Below are 20119 nucleotides of genomic sequence, written 5' to 3' on the forward strand. Positions count from 1 at the left end.
ATGTTACAATACCCAGGGGTTATAGAAAAATTTGAAATGTATTTAAAATTATGCAAATAAACTTACAATTTCTATCACTACCTTCTGCCGCTCTTGTACACCAGCTGAGTACGGTGGAAGAGCATTTCTTTTCACAACTCCTTGTTCCACAGAGTCCATACCAAATTGCACCTAGAAGATGGGCCTGCAGGAAAGTGCTACAAACACCTTCCGGGGGCTTTCTGTTCCTGCTCAAACCTAGAGTTCACTGTAAAACCGAAACCTGTCGTGGGGCGGGACTTCCATTTTCTGCGAGAAGCCTGCGCCAACGGAGTGCCTGGCCAAAGGAGCAGTGGTGACGCGGGGCTCCCATGCCCGAGGGAGAGCCCGCGAAGGCTGCAGAAGTCCAGAGCGGGGCCGATGCGGTGAGTGGGATTAGCAGTACTGGGGGTGGGGGTGGTGGATAAGGCGGCAGCAGCAGCAGCGGGGGGGGGGGGGGGGGGTCTCTGTATGTGTGCGCTTGCGTGTGTCTCTGTGTGTGCGCGTGTGTGTGTGTGTGTGCGAAGCAAAAGGGGGGGTGGCTGTGTGTGTTGGAGGCTTTCAAGGGAGACAGGAGACGGTGAACACGCGCGCGGTCTGATCCGATCCCTGAGGCTGCGCATGCCCATCTCCTGTCTCCTGACAATAGGTCTTGCGCTGCGACAGGGCTTCGCCCTGTATCGCAGGTGCGAGACCTAAATGTAAATGTAAACAGTATGGGCTCTTTGACTAACATTGGTGGATGGCTCTTTGGTGATTGCATATGCTCGGTTATGTCTGCTAAGAACAAATTGAACAAACTTGGTGCTAGGAAGCAGCTTTGTTTTAAGCCATGCTGTGTGTTTATTCTTGCGGATACTCTATTTCCATCGCCTAGTTTCACTATGGCCCAAGTTTCTGTGTAGAGGGCAATCATTGAGTCCAATGGATTAATCAGTAGCCCCAGGGTTTTTAATTGATTCCAAAGTCGAGTTCTAGTTACTCTATCGAACGCGGCTTTCAGGTCGATGAAGCCTGCAAATAATTTTTTTTTCCTTTTTAGTGCTTTTTTGCTCAAAAAAGCCAAAGTTATCAAATTTGTAGTTGTCCCCATTCCTGACCTGAAACCTGTTTGAAAGTTTGGGATTATATTCTTCTCATTCATCCATTCTTGAAGGTGAATAAGTAGACCTGATGCGTATAATTTGGCTTCTACATCGATCAAGAATATCAATCCGTATATTTCTGGCTTGCTATGAATGCCATTTTTAAATATTGGGTGAATTATGTTCCCTCTCCAGGAATTTGGTACGATCTTCTAATTATAAATGTAGTCGAAAGAGGGTGTGACATAATTTTCCCAAAATTCAGGTGCGTTCTTAAAAAGAGCATTTGGAAGCCCATTTGGTCCTGCTGCCCCCTCCGTCCTTCATTTTGTTATTATTCCTTTCACACCCAATGGTAATATACATCAGACTAGGGAGCCTATTTCAGAGGCGTTTGCCGACTATTACGAAACTCTTAATACAGCTATTTCAGTGAGAACTGGGAATGATTGCACTGAGCTTTTAAGGGATTTCTCCCTTCCTACCCTGTCAGTTGATGACAGAAATGCACGAGACCGGGACTTAACAGTAGAAGAAATAGAGGGAACCATTCCAGACCAACAATCTGGTAAGCCTGCTGATTTTAATGGACTCCCAGCAGAACCGTACAAAGGTGAGGTGGACAAAGGTTCACAACATATGCTGAGAATGTTCCAGACGGGTAGGAAGGAGGGATGTCTGCCCGAGGATCAAAGAATGGCACTTTTGTGGTAATATCCAAAAAGGTAAACCCCCAGAGGACTGTAGCTTTTATAGACCTATACCGCTACTGAACTTAGAAGCTAAGATGTTGGCAATGGCCCTTGCGACCAGGCTTTGTACAGTGATATACATTAAACAATATGTCATTGGTATATAAAGATATATGTTCTTCCCAGTTCACTGGGAAGAACATACATCTTTATATGCCAATAGCATATTGGGTAATGCCACACAGCCTTACCCCATAGTGAATAGATTGCTTCATATATTTCAGTTATTTGGCAGCTACTCCGTATCCAGATATCAAAGGCAACCAATGACTTTTTGACTGATAACCTACTCCCACAAGCCAAAAACCTCAGAAGTGATGTGGCACACTGGAGGAAACTGCCAGTGTCCTTGATGGGCACAGCTGTCTCAATTAAAATGATGGCACTGCCTCTTCTACTCTATGTGCTACAGAACACACCATATAAAATACCTCTGGACTTATTCCAGAGAGTGGACGCGAGTTACGTAAACTGCTCTAGGATGGGGGTAGTTCCAGAATTGCACTGAGCAAACTTCAGAGGTGGGTGTTTGAGGAGGGACTGGTGGTTATGGGCATTAGGAAATACTACTGGGCAGGCCAGCTGATAATAATTAACAACTGGGTGTTTGCAGATAGGGAGGAACTCGACTAGATTAGATTAGAGTATTTATAGAGCGCATAGCTGCCTCTGCAAAAAGGCAACCCAGCGCTAAGAGCAGATCAGAGCGGAGAACTTTAGAGGGAACTAAGGCGGAGAAAAGAGCCAGGTTTTTACATGCCGTCTGAAGGTGCTATGGTCGGGTTCCGCACAAATGTAAAAAGGGACGGAGTTCCATAATTTAGGTGCCAGGCGTCTGAAAGACCGACCACCAGATCTGGGTAGAGGGACTAGCGATGGGCAGTCACTGCTATACAGCTACCCTCTACCAAAGGAAACAAGAAAGGCAGCTGCAATTTCACACATGGACAGTGGTCCGTGCATGGCATGGGGCCATTAAGTTCTTGAGATGCGATGGAATGGGAGAGCAAATTAACGGGGAATCCCAGCTATGGGACAGTGATTTGCTGAGGGTGGTTGGGAGCCTAAAGGGATTACATAAATGGGGACTTCTGGGCTTCAACTACCTTGGAGATGTTTGGAGGGGTCAGGCAATGATATCCTTTGATGACTTAAGAGCAGAATACCAGATGACAGATACAGAAAGATTTCGATTATTACTACTGGGACATGTGTTGCGCAGGTATGTGCCTGAAGGAGAACTACCACTAGAATACACACCCTTGAAACACAGGCTACTACTAGATCCAATGAAAGCCAAAGCCACCTCTCTAAGATATAGGAAGCTCATAAAAAACTCACCAGATCCCCTAGGGTCCCAGAGGGAGGCATGGTAAACAGATGTGGACCTACTGGAGGAGGATACTTGGGTGGAGGTGCTTCAGAGTCCTAGAGAGGTAGCTATTCGGACCCGCTTTTGCCTCATGTAACTTTGGATTTTTCATAGTTTCTATTCTTCCAGAACACTTATGCAACAGCTGGGACGATGTGACTCAGGAAGAAAATTATTTGGAAGGTTCCCCCTGGTTATGTACACAGGGAGGGGAGCAAATACAACAGAAAGTAAAAACCCTGTCACTATGGATAGAATAGGTATCTAAAATATTGTTTTTCAATTTTTAGAGTACAAGTCAATATTGCAAAATGTCCTGATGAAGGTGCATCGATTGTAAAGCCACCGAAACACCGCGTCGACTCTTGCTTTTGACTGTCTTTTTTATTATTGTCCATGCTGTTTTTTTAAAATGATGATAACTGTTTTTAGCAAATGTTTTTAATTTAGAGTGTAACCCTAAAGGGAGGTACCACAATAAATTGTGCAAATTGTTTTTATTTCCTAGTTTGTATTGTTTATTTAACAAAGGTGTGACATACAGTGGGTTAATTGTTTAACATCCCCTCGCCAGTACAATTTCTCCTTAAGCAAAATTCCCCCACACGGTTTTCCACAGTCAGCTTTTCTGACTTTTTTGTATACACAAATCACACGATGTGACTCATGCCAGTTTGTTATGGGAACTGGAGGGGGTGGAGGTCATTCCTTCCCATTCTATGAGCTTGCTCCAGCATTTATCAATACTGGCGGGTGTGATACGGGCTTTGACGGAGGTCAGAGGCCTGGACAACCAGGTGGAGGCACAGTGAAATATCTTGTGTGTGACTGGGGAAGTAGTATGCCCAAATATCACAGAATATGCCTCAGGGTGGTGGCCTTAGTGGCAAAATGGAACATAGCCAAGGTCTGGGCTGCGAGCCACCCATCGAGGGTATCAGATTGGAAAGATAATCTGGACTAGTGCTGCAGTGCAGAAAAAGGCATTGTCATTTACAATGCAAATTGCTCAAACTTTGGCAAATGCAAGACCTATTCTATTGGAAATACTTGTTACAGATGTGGTAAGAAATTAAAAAAATCAAAAAGTTTGTAAAGGACTGGGGAAAATTGGCAACAGGGTGCAGTGGGGGGGGGAGGTAATGTCACTAACAGAGCATTGATTGTTCTTCAGGCTGATCACTTTGTAGGGCAGGGAGCACAGAGGATTTACTGAGATACACAATGACAACCGAAAACCATTAAGTACACTTCAATATGCAGCAATTGCAAACCATAGCAAACAAACATTGCAAGCAGACATATTAGTTTCACAAGAAGCGGACACCATTGCTTAAGGGTAGCGTCCCATTGGTGTTGTATACGGCCGCCACTGTGAAACAAAGTGCGCAAGGTGCACTGAAAAAAAAAGTGCCACCCATTGCTAAAGCAGCGTCCCGCGAGTGGTGTGTGCGGCCGCCTATGCTGAAGCCTGGTGTTCAACCACTGGGAGCTTCTTTAAAATAAAGTTAAAGTAAAGTTTTTAAATAAAAAAAGTTCGTAAAAAACAAAAGAAAAATACTGCACTTTAACCCACACATTTTCTAAAACAATGAAGAATGGAAAAGTTTACATGGTTGGGGGAGCAAAGGAAAGAGAAAAAGAAGTTGCCGTCACCACCCCATGCCTCACCTTTAAGTCTACAGTGTGGCAGCCTCTGTAACCTTAAGTTTGCAAGGAAGTGCAGGCCGGAAGCCTGTGGTGCAGCACCCAGTGCAGCCATGAACAGATGGGCTTGACGGGGTGGAGGTTAATAATGAGTAATAAGATGGGGTCAAATCAGGCGGGCTTGCACACAGTGTCCCGCAGAGGACAGAAACCCACATCAAACAATGATTGCATGCAGATGCATTAGTTTAACAAGAAGCGGTCACCATTGCTCAATGGCAGTCGCCCATCCGGCAAGTGGTGGGTGCGGCCCCATAGTGAAAGTGAAATTGCAAATGCTGCGTTGCAAATAGAAACAAAAGGTAGCTGCCATTGCTAAAGCTGGCGTCCTATGAGTGCTGTTTACATTAACTAAGCAAAGAGTTTTCACAAATGGCTAATAACGCTAGAAAGTAAGGACACATATAAGAGAGGCTGTCCTTATGGGAGGTAACAGGAGAGAGGAAGGTACTAAGGAGGGACTACTGAGCCTATTGACAAATCAAACGCCATCATTTACAAAGAACAAAAAAAGAAGCCAATGGTAAAAATGGGTGGAACAAGGGCGGAGCCTAATGCCCATATCTTGAATACCGCATGTCTCGAAGAGAGCGCAAGCACTGCCTAGGCGAGACCTTAAAAAAACAGTTGTCACTATAGATATAACATTCCAAATTAGTGAACAGACCACATTTCACAAAATATGGAAGAAAGAAGAAATTGGTTACCTTTTGGTCAGCCTTATCCTGGAATGTTAAACCAAAGTAGTCTTTTTCCAGCAGGTTGAGCTGTCCACACACTTTGTCAAACAACACCTGTCCCGTGGCTCGTTTCTGTAAAATAAAAAGAACATACATAAATCTTTGATCTGTCACATTCTGCAGACATTATGTCATCAATCCAGCATATAGACAAGCCTCACGCTCCACTTGAGTTTTCGTAATGGAAGAAAAATACTTAAATCCATAAGACGAAACCATTGTAACATATAGAAAATGCAGAATAGGAAGCGGAGTATAATATTTTTATTTTGCTATCACTAATTTATAATGACATGAAAAAATACAATACCGTAAACCTGGGCCTACACTATGGGAATATAACACGCAGTTACCCGTCTGGATTTCCTTTATTACAATGTTTGCCAAACTGTGGGTCGCCACTCACTGGTGGGTCACATGCCGATTTTTGGTGGTTCGGGAAAGTCCAAGCAATAAATAAAGATGCCTTTAAATTCTGTATTTATCTTGTCACAGTTGACACGCTTCAAAGACAGAGGTCAAATGTCAGACAAATCTTCTGACAAATTGCAGGTTTTTTCCATTCAATCAATAACATGTTTATTTAGACTACATGTTGAATAACAATTTCAATACTTCACTACATCTGAACAGCCGGTATTTTGTTACAATTGGCTTTAAAATTCTTTTATTTTTTATATTTCAGTTACCATACACACAGCAGTTTCACAAAATTGTCATTTTTACAGGTAGGTACTTTTGTGATAGATTATAAGTATCATTAAGCAATAAAGTCCAGGCTGTTTTCTACACAATCAGAGCAAAATAAAGTAGCACTTGCACATCTAGTTAGCATGACATCAAACTTGAGAGTTGTGACCTTCTCATCAGCGGTGCTGCATGAGGGTGCTAGTTAGGTAGCAGTGTCCCATTGTGGTGCAGGTGAGGCTCCTGGAATGTCTGCTTCGTGTGGGGTGTGCTTATCAAGTAAATCTTTAGTGGCTCCCATATGTCTCGGGGTCTTGAGCTAAGGGGCAATAATTCGGAGTATATGGTTAATCGTTCCTGGCAATATACCAAATCCTGCATCCATTCCTTGAATTTAGGAGCCACACCCGCCCCCCAACCCCATCTACACGCAACCCTTCGCTTGGTCAGCAGCGGACGCAGCGACACAAATTGTCTATTAGATGCCTCTATGATCTCTGTGTAACCGAACAGTGGGTTGAGTGGGGTAAGGCTTATATTTCCTCCCACCATCTGGGATATAGCATTCCCAACCTCCTCTCAGTAGCTGTAAACAACTCTACATGAGCAGGTCAGAAGGAGAAAATGAGCTCCTTCTGCACCACATCTCTTGCAGAGATCTATGGCTCTCAGGCCGTACCTGTACATTCGTGCCGGGGTATAATATATCTTAAGTACATATTTATAATAAATGATCTGTAAAGTGCTGCTAGCCATTAACTGTCCAGTCTGCAGGCAGCAGAATTACCACAGTGCACCTTCAAGGGAAAGCCCAGTTCTCCATCCCAGTTTTCCCATGACTTGTCCTGGGACTGCTTCCTTACAGTAAACATACTACGGTATAGTCGCACTACCGCACGTGAAGGGCTAGCAGGCTGAAGCATAGCATGTAAAGGCGCTAAAGTTGGCAGCTCCTCTGGAAAACCCGGGGTGAATGACGCTACATCTTGTCTCAGTCCAACGTACAGAAACCGCTCCATAGGAGAGGGTTCACATCGCCCAAAGAACTTCCCTTTGCCGCGGAGAATCCCATTGGGATACAGATCCCTCCCCACGCGCTTATAGCATAGCGGCGCAGCATGCGGGGGCAGACTACCGCATCGTCACAGGGAGGTTGCTATGATATTCTAATGGTAACATGGGGGAGTGCACCACAGGGGCTCCCAGTTTCTTACACGCTGAGTTCGTGCAGGCAACTGTTGAGTACCTGTCCCCCGTCCCTTCCCAGTCCTCGTCAAGAAAGCCAGACAGTGGCGCGGGAGCCAGGTAACCCTGCTCCACCGCTAGATGCGGCATAAATGGCGGGGGTGTAACCAGTACAGAGCATAGTGCACTTGTGCACACAATTAGTAAAGCTCTGGATGCAGCGCTTCAAAACAGCCTTTGGCGAAAGGTAAGGTGAGGGTGGTCCACTTGGTTCTAGGCTGCTTACCCACCTAGGCAAGGCAAATTGTTTGCGTCTTCAGAGACCTGAAATAATTACGCTCAGAGGCGTAGGGGATGCTTATAAATAAGTACAGCAGTCGTGGTAGAATTATTATTTTAATGAGTGCTATGTGCCCCGCCATGGAGAGAGGCATAGCAATCCATCTAGGCGTGGAGTCTGTTATGCTGTACAACACTCTGCCATAGTTTGCTCTAAGGAGTTTCTCCCTGTTTCGACTGATCACTATGCCCAAATACTTGAACTCCAACATATTCCAACTGACTGGATAATCTGTTTGACAGGTCAGGGTATTCGAGGTGAGAGGGAAGATCTAAGATTTCTCGAAGTTGATGGTTACCTCCAAACCTGATAAACCCCCTTAGCACCCCATTGAGATTTTCCTGGGGGTTCCTGAAATAGAGCGTGGAGTCTTCCACGTAGAGTGGCACCAACACACGTCTAGTACGGTACCTCAATGCACATTCCCTGTGGTGTTGCTGGAGAGTGGCAGCCAACAGCTCCACTGAAAGGGCAATGAGGAACGGGGACAATGGGCATCCCTGCCATGTGCCCAGAGTTATTTCAAACAGGGGTAAACACACCATTGATAAGTAATTTTGCCATGGGTTTGTGATAGAATAGCCACACCAATGCGCAGAATCTTGAGGGAAAGCCCATATGCTACAGAACAGATAGCAAGTTGTCCCACTCTAGGGAGTCAAAGACCTTGGTGGAGTCAAGAAAGAGTGCCACCGCATTGAGCTCTGAATCTTCTATAACGGAAAACAGGGTCTCCCCCGGGTTGAACCCGCCTGATCCGGTTGTACAAGCCCATACAACGGCAGGCATAGGCAATTTGCCAATAATTTAGCCAATATTTTTACATCACAATTTATTAAGGACACAGGCATGTAGGAGTCTGCGCAGTCAACAGGCTAGCCCGGCTTTGGGAGGGATATCATGAGGGCCTCTCTCATAGTAGAGCCTTTTGAGAAGGGGAGCCAGCATGTCTATGTACGTTTTATAAAATTCAGCTGGCAACCCGTCCGGCCCAGGAGCTTTGCCCGACCCAAGTTGCATAATGACAACTTTTATTGCATCCTCTTCAAAGTTAGCTGTGAGAAATTCACGTTAGTTGTCACTCATCCATCCCAGGCCTATCTTATTTAAATAAGGATTTATGTCTAAGAGGACCTTTATTCGCGCTGCATACAGCAAATAGTGCAACAAAAAAGCCTGCAGAAGCTCTTCAGAGTTTTTGTGGGATGCCCCGTATGCACCCCAGATCTCCATGAAAACATTATAAAAATTTGGCTTGTGCATCATCTCTGCGAGCCCTTTCCCCAGCATTTACCCTTCTCCATATAGCCTAGGTCTGTGATACTACAGAACAGCCCCTTGCGTTCAGCTGTAGTTTGATACTCTGTAAGGAGTTTCCCCATACCAGCTTGCACCCTCTCCGCCCCAGTAGTGACCAACTCCGCTCTAAATCCTGTAGCTTCCTCTCCAGGCACTTTGAGGTATTTCTGATGTCTTTTAAAAAGCGCCAGATTTAAGCAATACATATACCCCATATAGTCACCTTCAGGGCCTCCCAGACTGTCACTAGGGCGGGAACGGGGTCTGTATTACGTTCGAGGAATTCTTCCATTTCCCGCCCCAATCGCAATCTAAATGGGGTGTCTCGTAGCGATTGTGTGGGGAGCTTCCAGGACACACAAGCGGTGGGGTTTATGGTGGGCATAGCCTCAGGCATACTGGGGAGTGATCTGAATATGTTCTGGCTAAGTGTTGAGAGTGAGTGATCCATGGCCCAATTCCCCTGGACACCAGCCAGAAGTCCAGTCTGGACCAGCTGGAGTGGACTGTGGAATAGCACATTCCCTCCCTCTGGGCTCGGTGAGCGAAATGCCAGGCGTCAATCAGGCAGTGCTCCTCCATCATGGACTGTATTTGGCACTGAGCCTTTGTGTAGTGGTGTGAAGGAGGGTGAGAGCTATCAAGGGTTGATTGTAGAGTGGGGTTGAAATCTCTGCCCCAAATGACGTAGGAGGAGCCAATGTTGACGACAAGTCCCCACAAAGTGGTGTAAAACATCTCCTCATCAATGTTGGGTCCATAGCAATTTTAACCAATGTAACTGAATAAGAGACCAGTCTTCCCAAAATTATATTGTATCTCCATTGCGGGTCTTTTATGGCTCCCTCTGCCGCATATGGAGTCTGCTTCTGCACAATGATGGCCGTTCCCTCTGAGTAGGAGGAATAGGAGGAGAAAAATCTATGTTTTGCCTATCGTGACGCAAATGTGGGAGCAGTAGCCAGAGCCATGTGGGTTTCCTGCAACAGGGCTATATGGATATTGGGTCTATCTAGGTAGTGTAGGAGATGTTTTTGCTTTTGTGTGTTACCAAAACCCCGAATAATCCATATTGGGAGGTTCAGGTCTTCCTGCTTGTTCCTACCTGCCATGCGATCTTGCATTACTGAATGTGTGAACCTTGCTACCCTCTCTGGGTCTTGCCTTTTCAACATCTGATTGAGTAGTTCTGCCTTCCTGCTTTCCTGTTTTAGTGACGCGAGACTGGTATATCTGCACATGTGCTGTAGGATGCTCTCTTAAAACAATAGTCAGTAAAGACAGAGTGGAAACAGTTCCTACACAAGAGAGTGATGTAGTGAGTTGAAGGGAAAAAAAGAGGAAAATCAAGAGAAACAGCGAGAAAGATAGTCCCATATTGCCTTAGAGGGTACTCCTGTCAGGTTGTCTCGCTCAAAGGTTGGGGCAACACCCCCCTCGCACAGTGCTTCAATGGGAAGGGGGTGTCCGGGGCTGCAGTGTGATGCGTTCTCAGCATTAATTTTTCCTAAACAGTTACACTGCACTTGTATTATTATTAATAATGGGACCAAGGATAACAAGCCAAAGTATCTTTGTAGAATTGCGGCAGCATACAAGTGCCTCCTCCCTTGTTCAAGGCAAGAGTTTTGGCTGGTGTGATGTTTTATGTGCCAAATTTCTTTACGGGTGGATCTCGCCTCAGTCAATGCGTGATGCCATTCTCTGTGTTTATTCCACGTCAGATGTTGACGACGCAGCTTCGCATCCAGGTGCCAAGCCTGGCTCCCTCCTGGGGATTCTGGGTAATTTTTTAATGAAATCCATTGCTTGTTGTGGGGATACGCAAAAAATGCAGTTTGCCCTGGTAAGTGATTTGCAGTTTTGCGGGTACAACTTCGCATATGTGATTTTGGCTTGTTGCTGATTTTTCTTGAAAAGTAAGGAACTTCTTTCTTGCTTCTTTGACCACCATTGTTATGGTATAGTACAGGGAAATGTAGTGTCCCTCGAACACCAGTGGTTACTTTTCTCTTGCCATTCCTAAAGCTGTGTCACAGTCTTTATAGTTGAGTAGTTTGGCCACTATAGGTCTGGGAGGTGCCCCCCCCCCCCGGGGGTGAAACTCGCTCACCGCCAGCGCCCGTTGTGCTCTTCAACCACCAGCAGCAAGGAGAACGTTTCCTTTCCAAAGTAAGTTGTTGGCAAACACTCCACTATTGCCCCATCCTCCTGGTGTTAATAGATTCCGGAATTCCCAAGATCTGAACGTTGTTACTTCTGGAACTGGCTACCAGGTCTTCGTTTTTAGCCGCTATGATCTTCAGAATGCGATCCATTTATTTTTTTTGCTCTACGTTGTGGTAGTGTTGTCCTCAAGCTCCTATATTCCATGCTCTGCCTCGACTAGCCTGCCATTCTGTTTTTCCAGTTTTTGAGTGATTAAGTCCATGTGGGTGCTTAAAGCAACATCGCAGGGCCCCCAGACAGGGCCAGCAGTGTTCGTTCTTCCAACCCCCTTCTTCACACGCTTTTTCGCTCAGCCTAAAGCATCAGTTCAGCTGTAGTTCCTCAGAGTCAAGCACTCACCAGCAAGGGGTGAATAAATGGGTATGGTTTTAAAGGTAGGCCGGATATGATTCTGCATGCGGGCGGGGGAGAATATAACCACTTCACAGTTCCCCCCCACATATGAACAGCTCTCGCCTTGTCCAATGCAGGGCTCTTGATTGGGCATGAGATGTCAGATCAGATGTTCCTCCTTGGGGTAGAGCAGTCACCGGCAAGGGGTGAATAAATGTTAGTCTAGCCCTTCTGGCCCCTGGGGTGCTGAGGGGAGGAACATGCCGAGGGGAGGGAACATGATTCCCTGTTTTGTCTTCTGGTTATTAAGGTCTGACTCTGTGTCATTGCTGCTGTTCTCTGTGCAATTCCCAGGCCACAGCGGCTCTATAGTGTGCCTGGGTCTCCGCTACAGGCACTGGTCTCTGCGCCAATACCTAAAATGTAGGGTAGCGTTGATTCTTATGCGGCCCTCGTGTTAGCCGTGCAGCGCGACCTCAATGTCTAGTCCTTGCCTTCCAGGTATGTCGGTCCCCAAAGGGGGGAATGAGGGCACAGCTGGGGGAAGGCATTGCCTCCCACCAGAGGATCTCGACAAACGAGGAGGCGATCCACGTCCAACTCAGCTCCGTGCTTGCAGTTATCTTGCGCTTTAGCACAGCTCACCTTACCTCTCCTGCCCCGTTGTGGTGGCTCCTCCACAGCCGGACTCTGGGGGTCAATCTTGTGCAGAAGCGCATCAGCCCTCTCTTCTGGATATCAAACATATCTGAGGCACAGCAAAGTGACCCGGATTGACCCGGTTAGGGTGGTGGCATGTGCATGGTGTGGACTGCGTGCAGCAGATTTTATTCATATGACCGGATTATGTCCACCTGTGGTGATTTTTTGGTAGACTATTATGGAGGAAATTGTATGTATTACAGTGATAAGGTTTGAGAGGACGGTACAATCGTGCATGGTGGGCATCCTTAAGGACTGGAGGAAGTAAAAAATGGGAAAAAACGCATGGTGGCACTTGTCTGGTACCGTCCAAACGCAGAAGAGGAGTATATTGGACTGCCTCACTAGCTCCTCAGGTGCAGGTGTGGCGGATGATTTATTGGAAGGTGCAATAAAGGACACACAACACATGCAACGATCGCAGTGAGATGAAAAGTTGGCGGACCTTGAGAAGCAGGCAGGATGATTAACAGAACTGAGGGACACCCTGGCGATCACACACATAGTGAAGCCATAGAGGAGAGTGGGGACACTGATTGATGTACAGTATAGCTTATGTTTAAGAAAGCAGCCAGGGATATGGATATTTGTTAACTTGTGATAGTGTAATATTGGACAGTCTGATGCCTCTTTATCATGAAAAGATGGTTACAACTACAATGTTTATGTGCCTATTTTGTTAAAACCTAATAAAGAGATCATACAAAATATGGAATATGCTACTTACCAGTATGCATCTGTTCTTGGCATGAAGGGCTGCTGACATTCATATCTGTGCATAGATCGCCGCCTAGTGTTGGGTCCGGATGATTGCACATTGTTGTCCTGGAAGAGTCTTCGAAGTATCACGAGATAGGTGGCTCCTCCCCTGGACTACAGTGCGCATGGGCATCCTCTCCATCCCCAGATTGTTTTTCGCCATTGTGGCAGAGATGGAGTGTAATACTGAAAGTGATGACCATGCCTGAATATGCTTCTGAGAGCTGCAGCTGCGACAGGCACCGGGGAGGAGGGCGGGCGATATGAATGTCAGCAGCCCTTCATGCCAAGAACAGATGCATACTGGTAAGTAGCATATTCCGTTCGAGGCATGAGGGCTGCTGAATTCATATCTGTGCATAGAATAAATAGCAGTTTCCTCCTCACTTGCGGGTGCCTGTGCCAGCTGCAGCAGTCTGAAAGAGAGTCCTGAGAACAGCCTGACCTACAGCAGCTTGCTGTTTGGAGTGTACATCTACGCAGTAGTGTTTGGTGAATGTATGTATAGTGGTCCATGTGGCTGCTCTACATATGTCCTCTAGAGGAATATTACCCAGGAAAGCCATGGAGGCCCCCAATTTGCGTGTGGAATGCGCTCTAGGGGGAACTGTTAGTGTGCGTTTAGCTTTCTGATAACATATCTGGATACATTTAACAATCCACCTGGCTATACCTGCTTTGAAGATAGGGTTGCCTTTATGTTGTGGAGAGAATGCAACGAATAGCTGTTTAGTTTTTCGAAAGTCTTTCGTCCTGTCGATGTAATACAGGAGAGCTCTTTTGACATCTAGGGTGTGCAGTGCTCTGTCTGCCACCGAATCTGGGTTAGGAAAGAAAACGGGCAGTTCAATATTTTGGTTGATGTGGAACTGCGAAACCACTTTTGGCATGAATTTAGGGTTGGTGCGAAGCACCACTCTATTTGCATGGATTTGCAGGTAGGGTTCCTGAATTGTGAGGGCTTGCAGCTCACTGACCCTCCGCAGGGATGTAATAGCTATGAGGAAGGCCACCTTCCAGGTGAGGAACTGTATGTCACAGGAATGGAGTGGCTCAAAGGGTGGCCCCATGAGTCTGGTGAGAACGATATTTAAGTTCCAGACTGGTGAAGGGGGGTGTCTGGGAGGGATCACTTTTTTAAGGCCTTCCAAGAAGGCTTTAATGGCAGGTACCCGAAAAACGAAAAGGTGTTGCCTGTTTTGAAGGTAAGCGGCTATGGCCGCGAGATGGATCCTGATAGAACTGTACGCCAGGTTGCATTGGTACAGATGCAACAAGTAACATATGATGTTTTGCGTAGAGGCATCCAACGGGTTAATGTTATTGTTGGAGCAGTAAATAACAAACCGCTTCCATTTGGCCGCATAGCAGGCCCTGGTAGTTGGTCGCCTCGCCTCCTTGATGACGTCCATACACGCAGGAGGCAAGTTCAGGTATCCAAACTCTATGACCTCAGGAGCCAAATCGCAAGGTTCAGCTGTTGTGGATCTGGGTGCTGAATGTCGCCATGGCTCTGTGTGAGGAGGCTGGGAGTGAGGTGCAGTCGTTGGTGAGGCACCACTGAAAGTTCCAGGAACGTGGTGTACCAAGCCTGCCGTGCCCACGTTGGAGCAACCAGGATGAGTGTCTTGGAGTGCTGTCGCAGTTTGCGCGCCACCAGAGGTATGAGGGGGGCTGGCGGAAAAGCGTACGCAAATCTGCCTGACCAGTTCATCCATATCGCATTGCCCTGAGACTGCGGGTGTGGGAACCTGGCGGCGAAGTTTGGGCATTTTGCGTTCTCGCTTGTGGCGAACAGGTCGATGTCCGGATGACCCCACTGCTGGAAGTACGGACGGAGAACCGACGGGTGGATCTCCCACTCGTGCATCTGATGGATGTGCCTGCTGAGCAGGTCCGCCATCTGGTTGTCGACACCCGGGAGATGCTCCGCCATGAGGAAGATGTTCCTCTGAATGGCCCACTTCCACATGCTCTGGGCTAGGTGAGACAGCTGCGGGGAGTGCGTGCCTCCCTGCTTCTGGATGTAATACATGGCGGTCATGTTGTCCGTCCGGACTAACACAACCTTGTTGCACAGGTGCAACTTGAATGCCTTCAGTGCCATGAAGATCGCCATGAGTTCCAACACATTGATATGCATCCTCTGCTGTTGCGCAGTCCATAATCCCTGCACCGTGTAGTGGAGGACATGTGCCCCCCAACTCTGGAGAGATGCGTCCGTCGTCAGTACTATCTGTGGTACAGGCTCCTGGAACGGTCGTCCCCTGCAAAGGTTTCGTGGGTTCCACCAATGCAGAGAGTTGTAAGCACGACCGGTCACCAACACTATGGCTTTTAGATGGCCATGAGCCTGGTTCCACTGACGGGCTAAGCATTCCTGGAGGGGTCGCATGTGCAGCCTCGCGTGCGGGACTATGAATATGCAGGATGCCATCATGCCGATCAGTTGCATGAAAACCTGTGCCGGGAGGGAGTGCTGAGGTTGAAACCTCCGGATGAGCGCCTGCATGCTGTTGACCCTGGCTACGGCCGGCTGCGCCGTGGCCGACTGGGTGTTTATTGACGCCCCCAGGTACTGCTGGACCTGGGCCGGCTGCAGGTGAGACTTTGCTTAGTTGAGAGAGAACCCTAGACTGTGAAGGAGGTGAATGGTCCGCGACATGTCGTGGCCGCACTGTACGGCAGACCTTGCCTGGACGAGCCAGTCGTCCAGGTAGGGATACACGTGAACACCTTCCCTGCGCAAGTGCGCTGCCACAGTCGCTAAGCACTTGGTGAAAACCCTGGGAGCGGTAGTGACCCCGAATGGCAGGACTTTGAACTGGTAATGCTGACTGTTGACTGTGAACCTGAGATACTTTTTGTGGCTTGGGTGAATGGGAATGTGGAAATACGCATCCTTGAGGTCCAGGGTGGCTAGGAAGTCGCCCTGACGGAGCAGCGGCAGGACTTGTTGTAATGTTAGCATGTGAAAGTGCTCCGAGAGGATGTATTGGTTGAGGGGTCTGAGGTCTAGAATGGGCCTTAGGGACCCGTCCTTTTTTGGAATTAAGAAGTACAGGGAGTACACCCCTGCACCCCTTTCTTCGGCAGGCACCAGTTCTATGGCCCATTTTTGCAGCATGGAGAGAACTTCTTGCTGCAATAAGTGCGAGTGCTCTGCGGACATAGGACGGCCTCTTGGGGGTATGTTGGGGGGGTGGAGGTTAATTCTAGACAATAGCTGTAACGGATAAGTTGTCTCACCCACCTGTCTGTTGTGATGTTTTCCCAGAGTGGCAGGAACTGCTGGAGTCTCCTCCAGACAGGTGTTAGATGGTCGGGGGGCAGTGACAAGGAGTCACTGTTTGTTGGGAGTGGAGGACCTGGCGTTGTTATTGCCGCAGCCTCTCCCTTTGGCGCTGTTCCCACGGTAACCACCTCTGGTGTTTTTAGTGTATGCAGATTGCGTGTTGCCTTTGGTATACTGGGAGTGCTGTAGAGCCTGCCCTCTTGTTGCTCCCCTGTTACCGGAGCGACGAAAGGAACCGCTCCGAAACTGCTGTGACTGGAGAGCCCCCATGGACTTTGCCGTCTGTGTCTTTTTTCATTTTCTCGAGTGTGGTGTCCACATCGGGTCCAAACAGGAAGTCCGGATTAACCGGCTGATTAAGAAGAGTAGTTTGGATCTCGGGTTTAAACCCAGAGATGCGCAGCCATGCGTGGCGTCGCAGCATCACGCTAGTGTTGATTGCTCTCGCTGCAGTGTCCGCCGCGTCCAGTGCGCACTTGATGGACGCATTGGAGATCAGTTTACCCTCTTGTATAACCATTTCCGCAGCCTCTCTGTACATATCAGGCATGTGCTGCATCAATTGCTCCAGGGTGTCGTAGTGCGCCCTGTCGTACCTAGCCAACAGGGCCTGTGTATTGGCTATTCTCCAAGTGTTAGCGGCCTGCGCCGCTACCCGCTTCCCCGATGCCTCAAAGATTTTGGACTCTTTGTCCGGAGGGGGAGCGTCTCCCGTTGACTGAGAGTTAGCCCTTTTGCGCGCGTTAGCCACCACAAGGTAGTCCAAGGGGAGCTGTCCTTTGATGTAGGTGGGGTCCACTGGAGCAGGCCTGTATTTTTTGTCGATCCGTGGATTGATAACCCTGGCTTTTGTGGGCTCTTTGAAAATGGCTGTGGCATGTTTGAGGACCCCCTTAAGCATGGGCAGAGTTTTGGTGGAGCGTTCAGAAGTGGAGAAGGTGTCGAATAATAAGTCCTCATCCACTGGCTCAGCATGCATTTCGACGTCATGATTGAGTGCAGCGCGCTCTATCAATGCATTGAATGCTGCGGTGTCCTCAGTCGGAGATTGTTTGACATTATAGGACTGAGAGTCCGGGGTGACCTGGGGGTCATCAGGGTCATCGCCTTGATCCGCTGCCCCTGACCACTGATTGGAGACATCTTGATCAGTGTCTGTATTGTAAGTGAAGCCCATTTGGCTGTAGTCTGCAGTTAAGTCCTCCTCACTTTGTGTAGGGGAATGACCAGCATGGTGCGAGTAGTCCTGAAGATGTTCAACAAGAACCGGAGAGGTGGGGGAGACCATCTTCTTTTTAGGGGAATTTTGTAACCCTCCAAAGGGTGTTCAGGCGCGATCTTGCGCTTGTGGACGGTAAGCCTGCCCGACTCCGAGTCAATGAACAGTTTTGTTTGGTTGTCGTAAGAAGGTTCATGATAGACGACCTGTGCATGTGAGGACACCTTCGCCACCTTGGAAGCCTCCTGAGACTTTGGACGTGCAGTGGGTGGAAGGCCAAACTTAAGTGGCGTCGATCCAGCCTGCTTGGAAGCGGAAGTGCCGGCTTCGTGCTTCTTCGAAGCCTGAGTAGGCCGCTCGCTTGAGCGCGTCGAATCGACCTCAGTGCGCGGTGCGGCTCCGACTTTCGGCGTCGACGATAGTTTCGGGGCGACCTTCGCCGCGGCTTCGACCCTTTTCGCCAGCCCATGCTTCAGTCCCGAGAGGGGTGGCTGCAGACCTTTCCCGACAGGAAGTCCCTTGCCCTTTTCGCCATGTTTGGTAGTGGACGCGGGCACCGGCGCCGAGGCCTTCAAGGCGACGGTCTTGGTGTCAGGGCCCTGCTTCGGAATCCCAGTGTCGGCGCCGACGGGCATCTTCGGCGTCGAAGGATCGACGACCACCTTCGAGGCGGGCGTCGACGTCGAACCGACCACCATCTTGAGCAGTTTCGGTTTAGATTTCTCCTTCGACTGTTTCGGTTTCGATTTCACGGAATCGACCGATGGCTCCTTTGAAAGGGTCTTAGCCTGGCTATGACGCAGGGCTGTAGACCGAAAGGACAGATCTTGGCTAAGGCCTTTCGGCGATGCCTCGACCGGAGCCGGAGCGGGATGAATGTCAATGATAGGCCCCGGAGCAGTGGGCGGACTCGGTTCACCACCGGAGTCGTCATCAACGGCCGCAAGGGCCTGTTCGTCGTCCCCTACCTCGACGACATCCTGGTCGTGGCCGAACTCCTCGTCTGGCTCGTCCATTTCGAAAGTTGAGTCATGTTCTGACGCCGGTTCCGACGTGTCTTCGGGAACGTCATCTTCCGCCTCTTCCTCATCTTGGAAGAGTTCCTCGTCCCCGGCATCGAAGATGTTCGCAGGTGGTGGAGCAGACTGTTGGGCCGACTGCCTCGCCGCGCGCCGAAGTTTGATAGTCTTCTTAGATCGGAACTTTGAGCAGGCGAAACATTTCGACTCGTCGTGGTCGGGGGACAAGCAGGTGTTGCACACTGGGTGCACATTTAAGTTCGAATATTTGGAATTACACACAGGACACCGCTTAAACGGGGTCCGTTCCATCGATCGATGTAGTCTGGGCCTGAGTCGTCGAGAGTCTTTATTCGACGCCGATCGAAGAACCGAAAGGGCCAGGCACCGAACGAAACAATACCGACGCTAAGAAAGGCCTTTTGGCCGTAGGAACAGAAGAGTACAAGTTAAGTAACTGGAGTAAGAGATTAGACATCCGAACCCAATGGCGGAAAAAAACAATCTGGGGATGGAGAGGATGCCCATGCGCACTGTAGTCCAGGGGAGGAGCCACCTATCTCGTGATACTTCGAAGACTCTTCCAGGACAACAATGTGCAATCATCCGGACCCAACACTAGGCGGCGATCTATGCACGAATATGAATTCAGCAGCCCTCATGCCTCGAACATTTTGTTTCCCATAATTAATTCTGAACCCGCCATATCCCGTGTGCCGTGCCTGCTAGGCTTACCTCATTTCTGCCCGCTTCCGAGTCAGACATTCTGGCCATTCTTAGCTCTCTTCAGTCTTGCTCCCCTCTGACCCCTGTCCGGCTCGTGTACTAGCCGGCGTGGCAGAGGAGGTTTGTCCAGTGGTAGTAGACATTGTCAATCTTTCTCTTCAGAAAGCTGTGGTGCCGGCCCAATGGAAACGGGCTAAACTGCTACCCCTTCTAAAGAAACCCTCACTGGACCCTTTGGTCCTTGCTAACTACCGTCCTATCTCGCTGTTACCAGCCTTGGCCAAAGTCTGCGAGAAGGTGGCCTTCGGCAGCTGGAGACGTTTGTGGAAGCATCTGGTGCTCTGCATCCTACTCAGTCGGGGTTTCGGTCTGCCTATAGTACGGAGACTGCTCTGGTGGAAATGTCGGAGGCTATCCGAGAGTGTATTGATGCGGGCGGCAGGGCGGCCCTGATTTTACTTGACCTCTCTGCCGCCTTCGACACAGTGCCCCACCAGCTGCTCCTGGCCAGACTTTCTGCTATCAGGATTTCTGGCCTGGTCTGAGAATGGGTGAAATCCTTTTTGGATTCCCGCTCACAGCAGGTTTGCATGGCTCCATGTGCTTCCTCTATCAGGAACCTTGCAACTGGGGTTCTGCAGGGTTCCACTTT

General features: G+C 48.6%; 1 protein-coding gene across 15 annotated transcripts in view; it reads right to left on the bottom strand.

The window, feature by feature from the left end:
* Positions 1-20119, bottom strand: part of LOC147708315 (protein 4.1-like) — a 1681744-nt gene that overhangs the window by 1031832 nt on the left and 629793 nt on the right. For all 15 annotated transcript variants that reach the window (XM_086927035.1, XM_086927031.1, XM_086927029.1 and 12 more), the window contains one exon: positions 5642-5746. In XM_086927035.1, coding sequence (XP_086783161.1) covers positions 5642-5746 — 105 coding nt within the window. The remainder of the gene's footprint in view (positions 1-5641; positions 5747-20119) is intronic.

Source organism: Lissotriton vulgaris, chromosome 6, assembly GCF_964263255.1.
Source record: "Lissotriton vulgaris chromosome 6, aLisVul1.2, whole genome shotgun sequence".
Lineage (NCBI taxonomy): Eukaryota > Metazoa > Chordata > Amphibia > Caudata > Salamandridae > Lissotriton > Lissotriton vulgaris.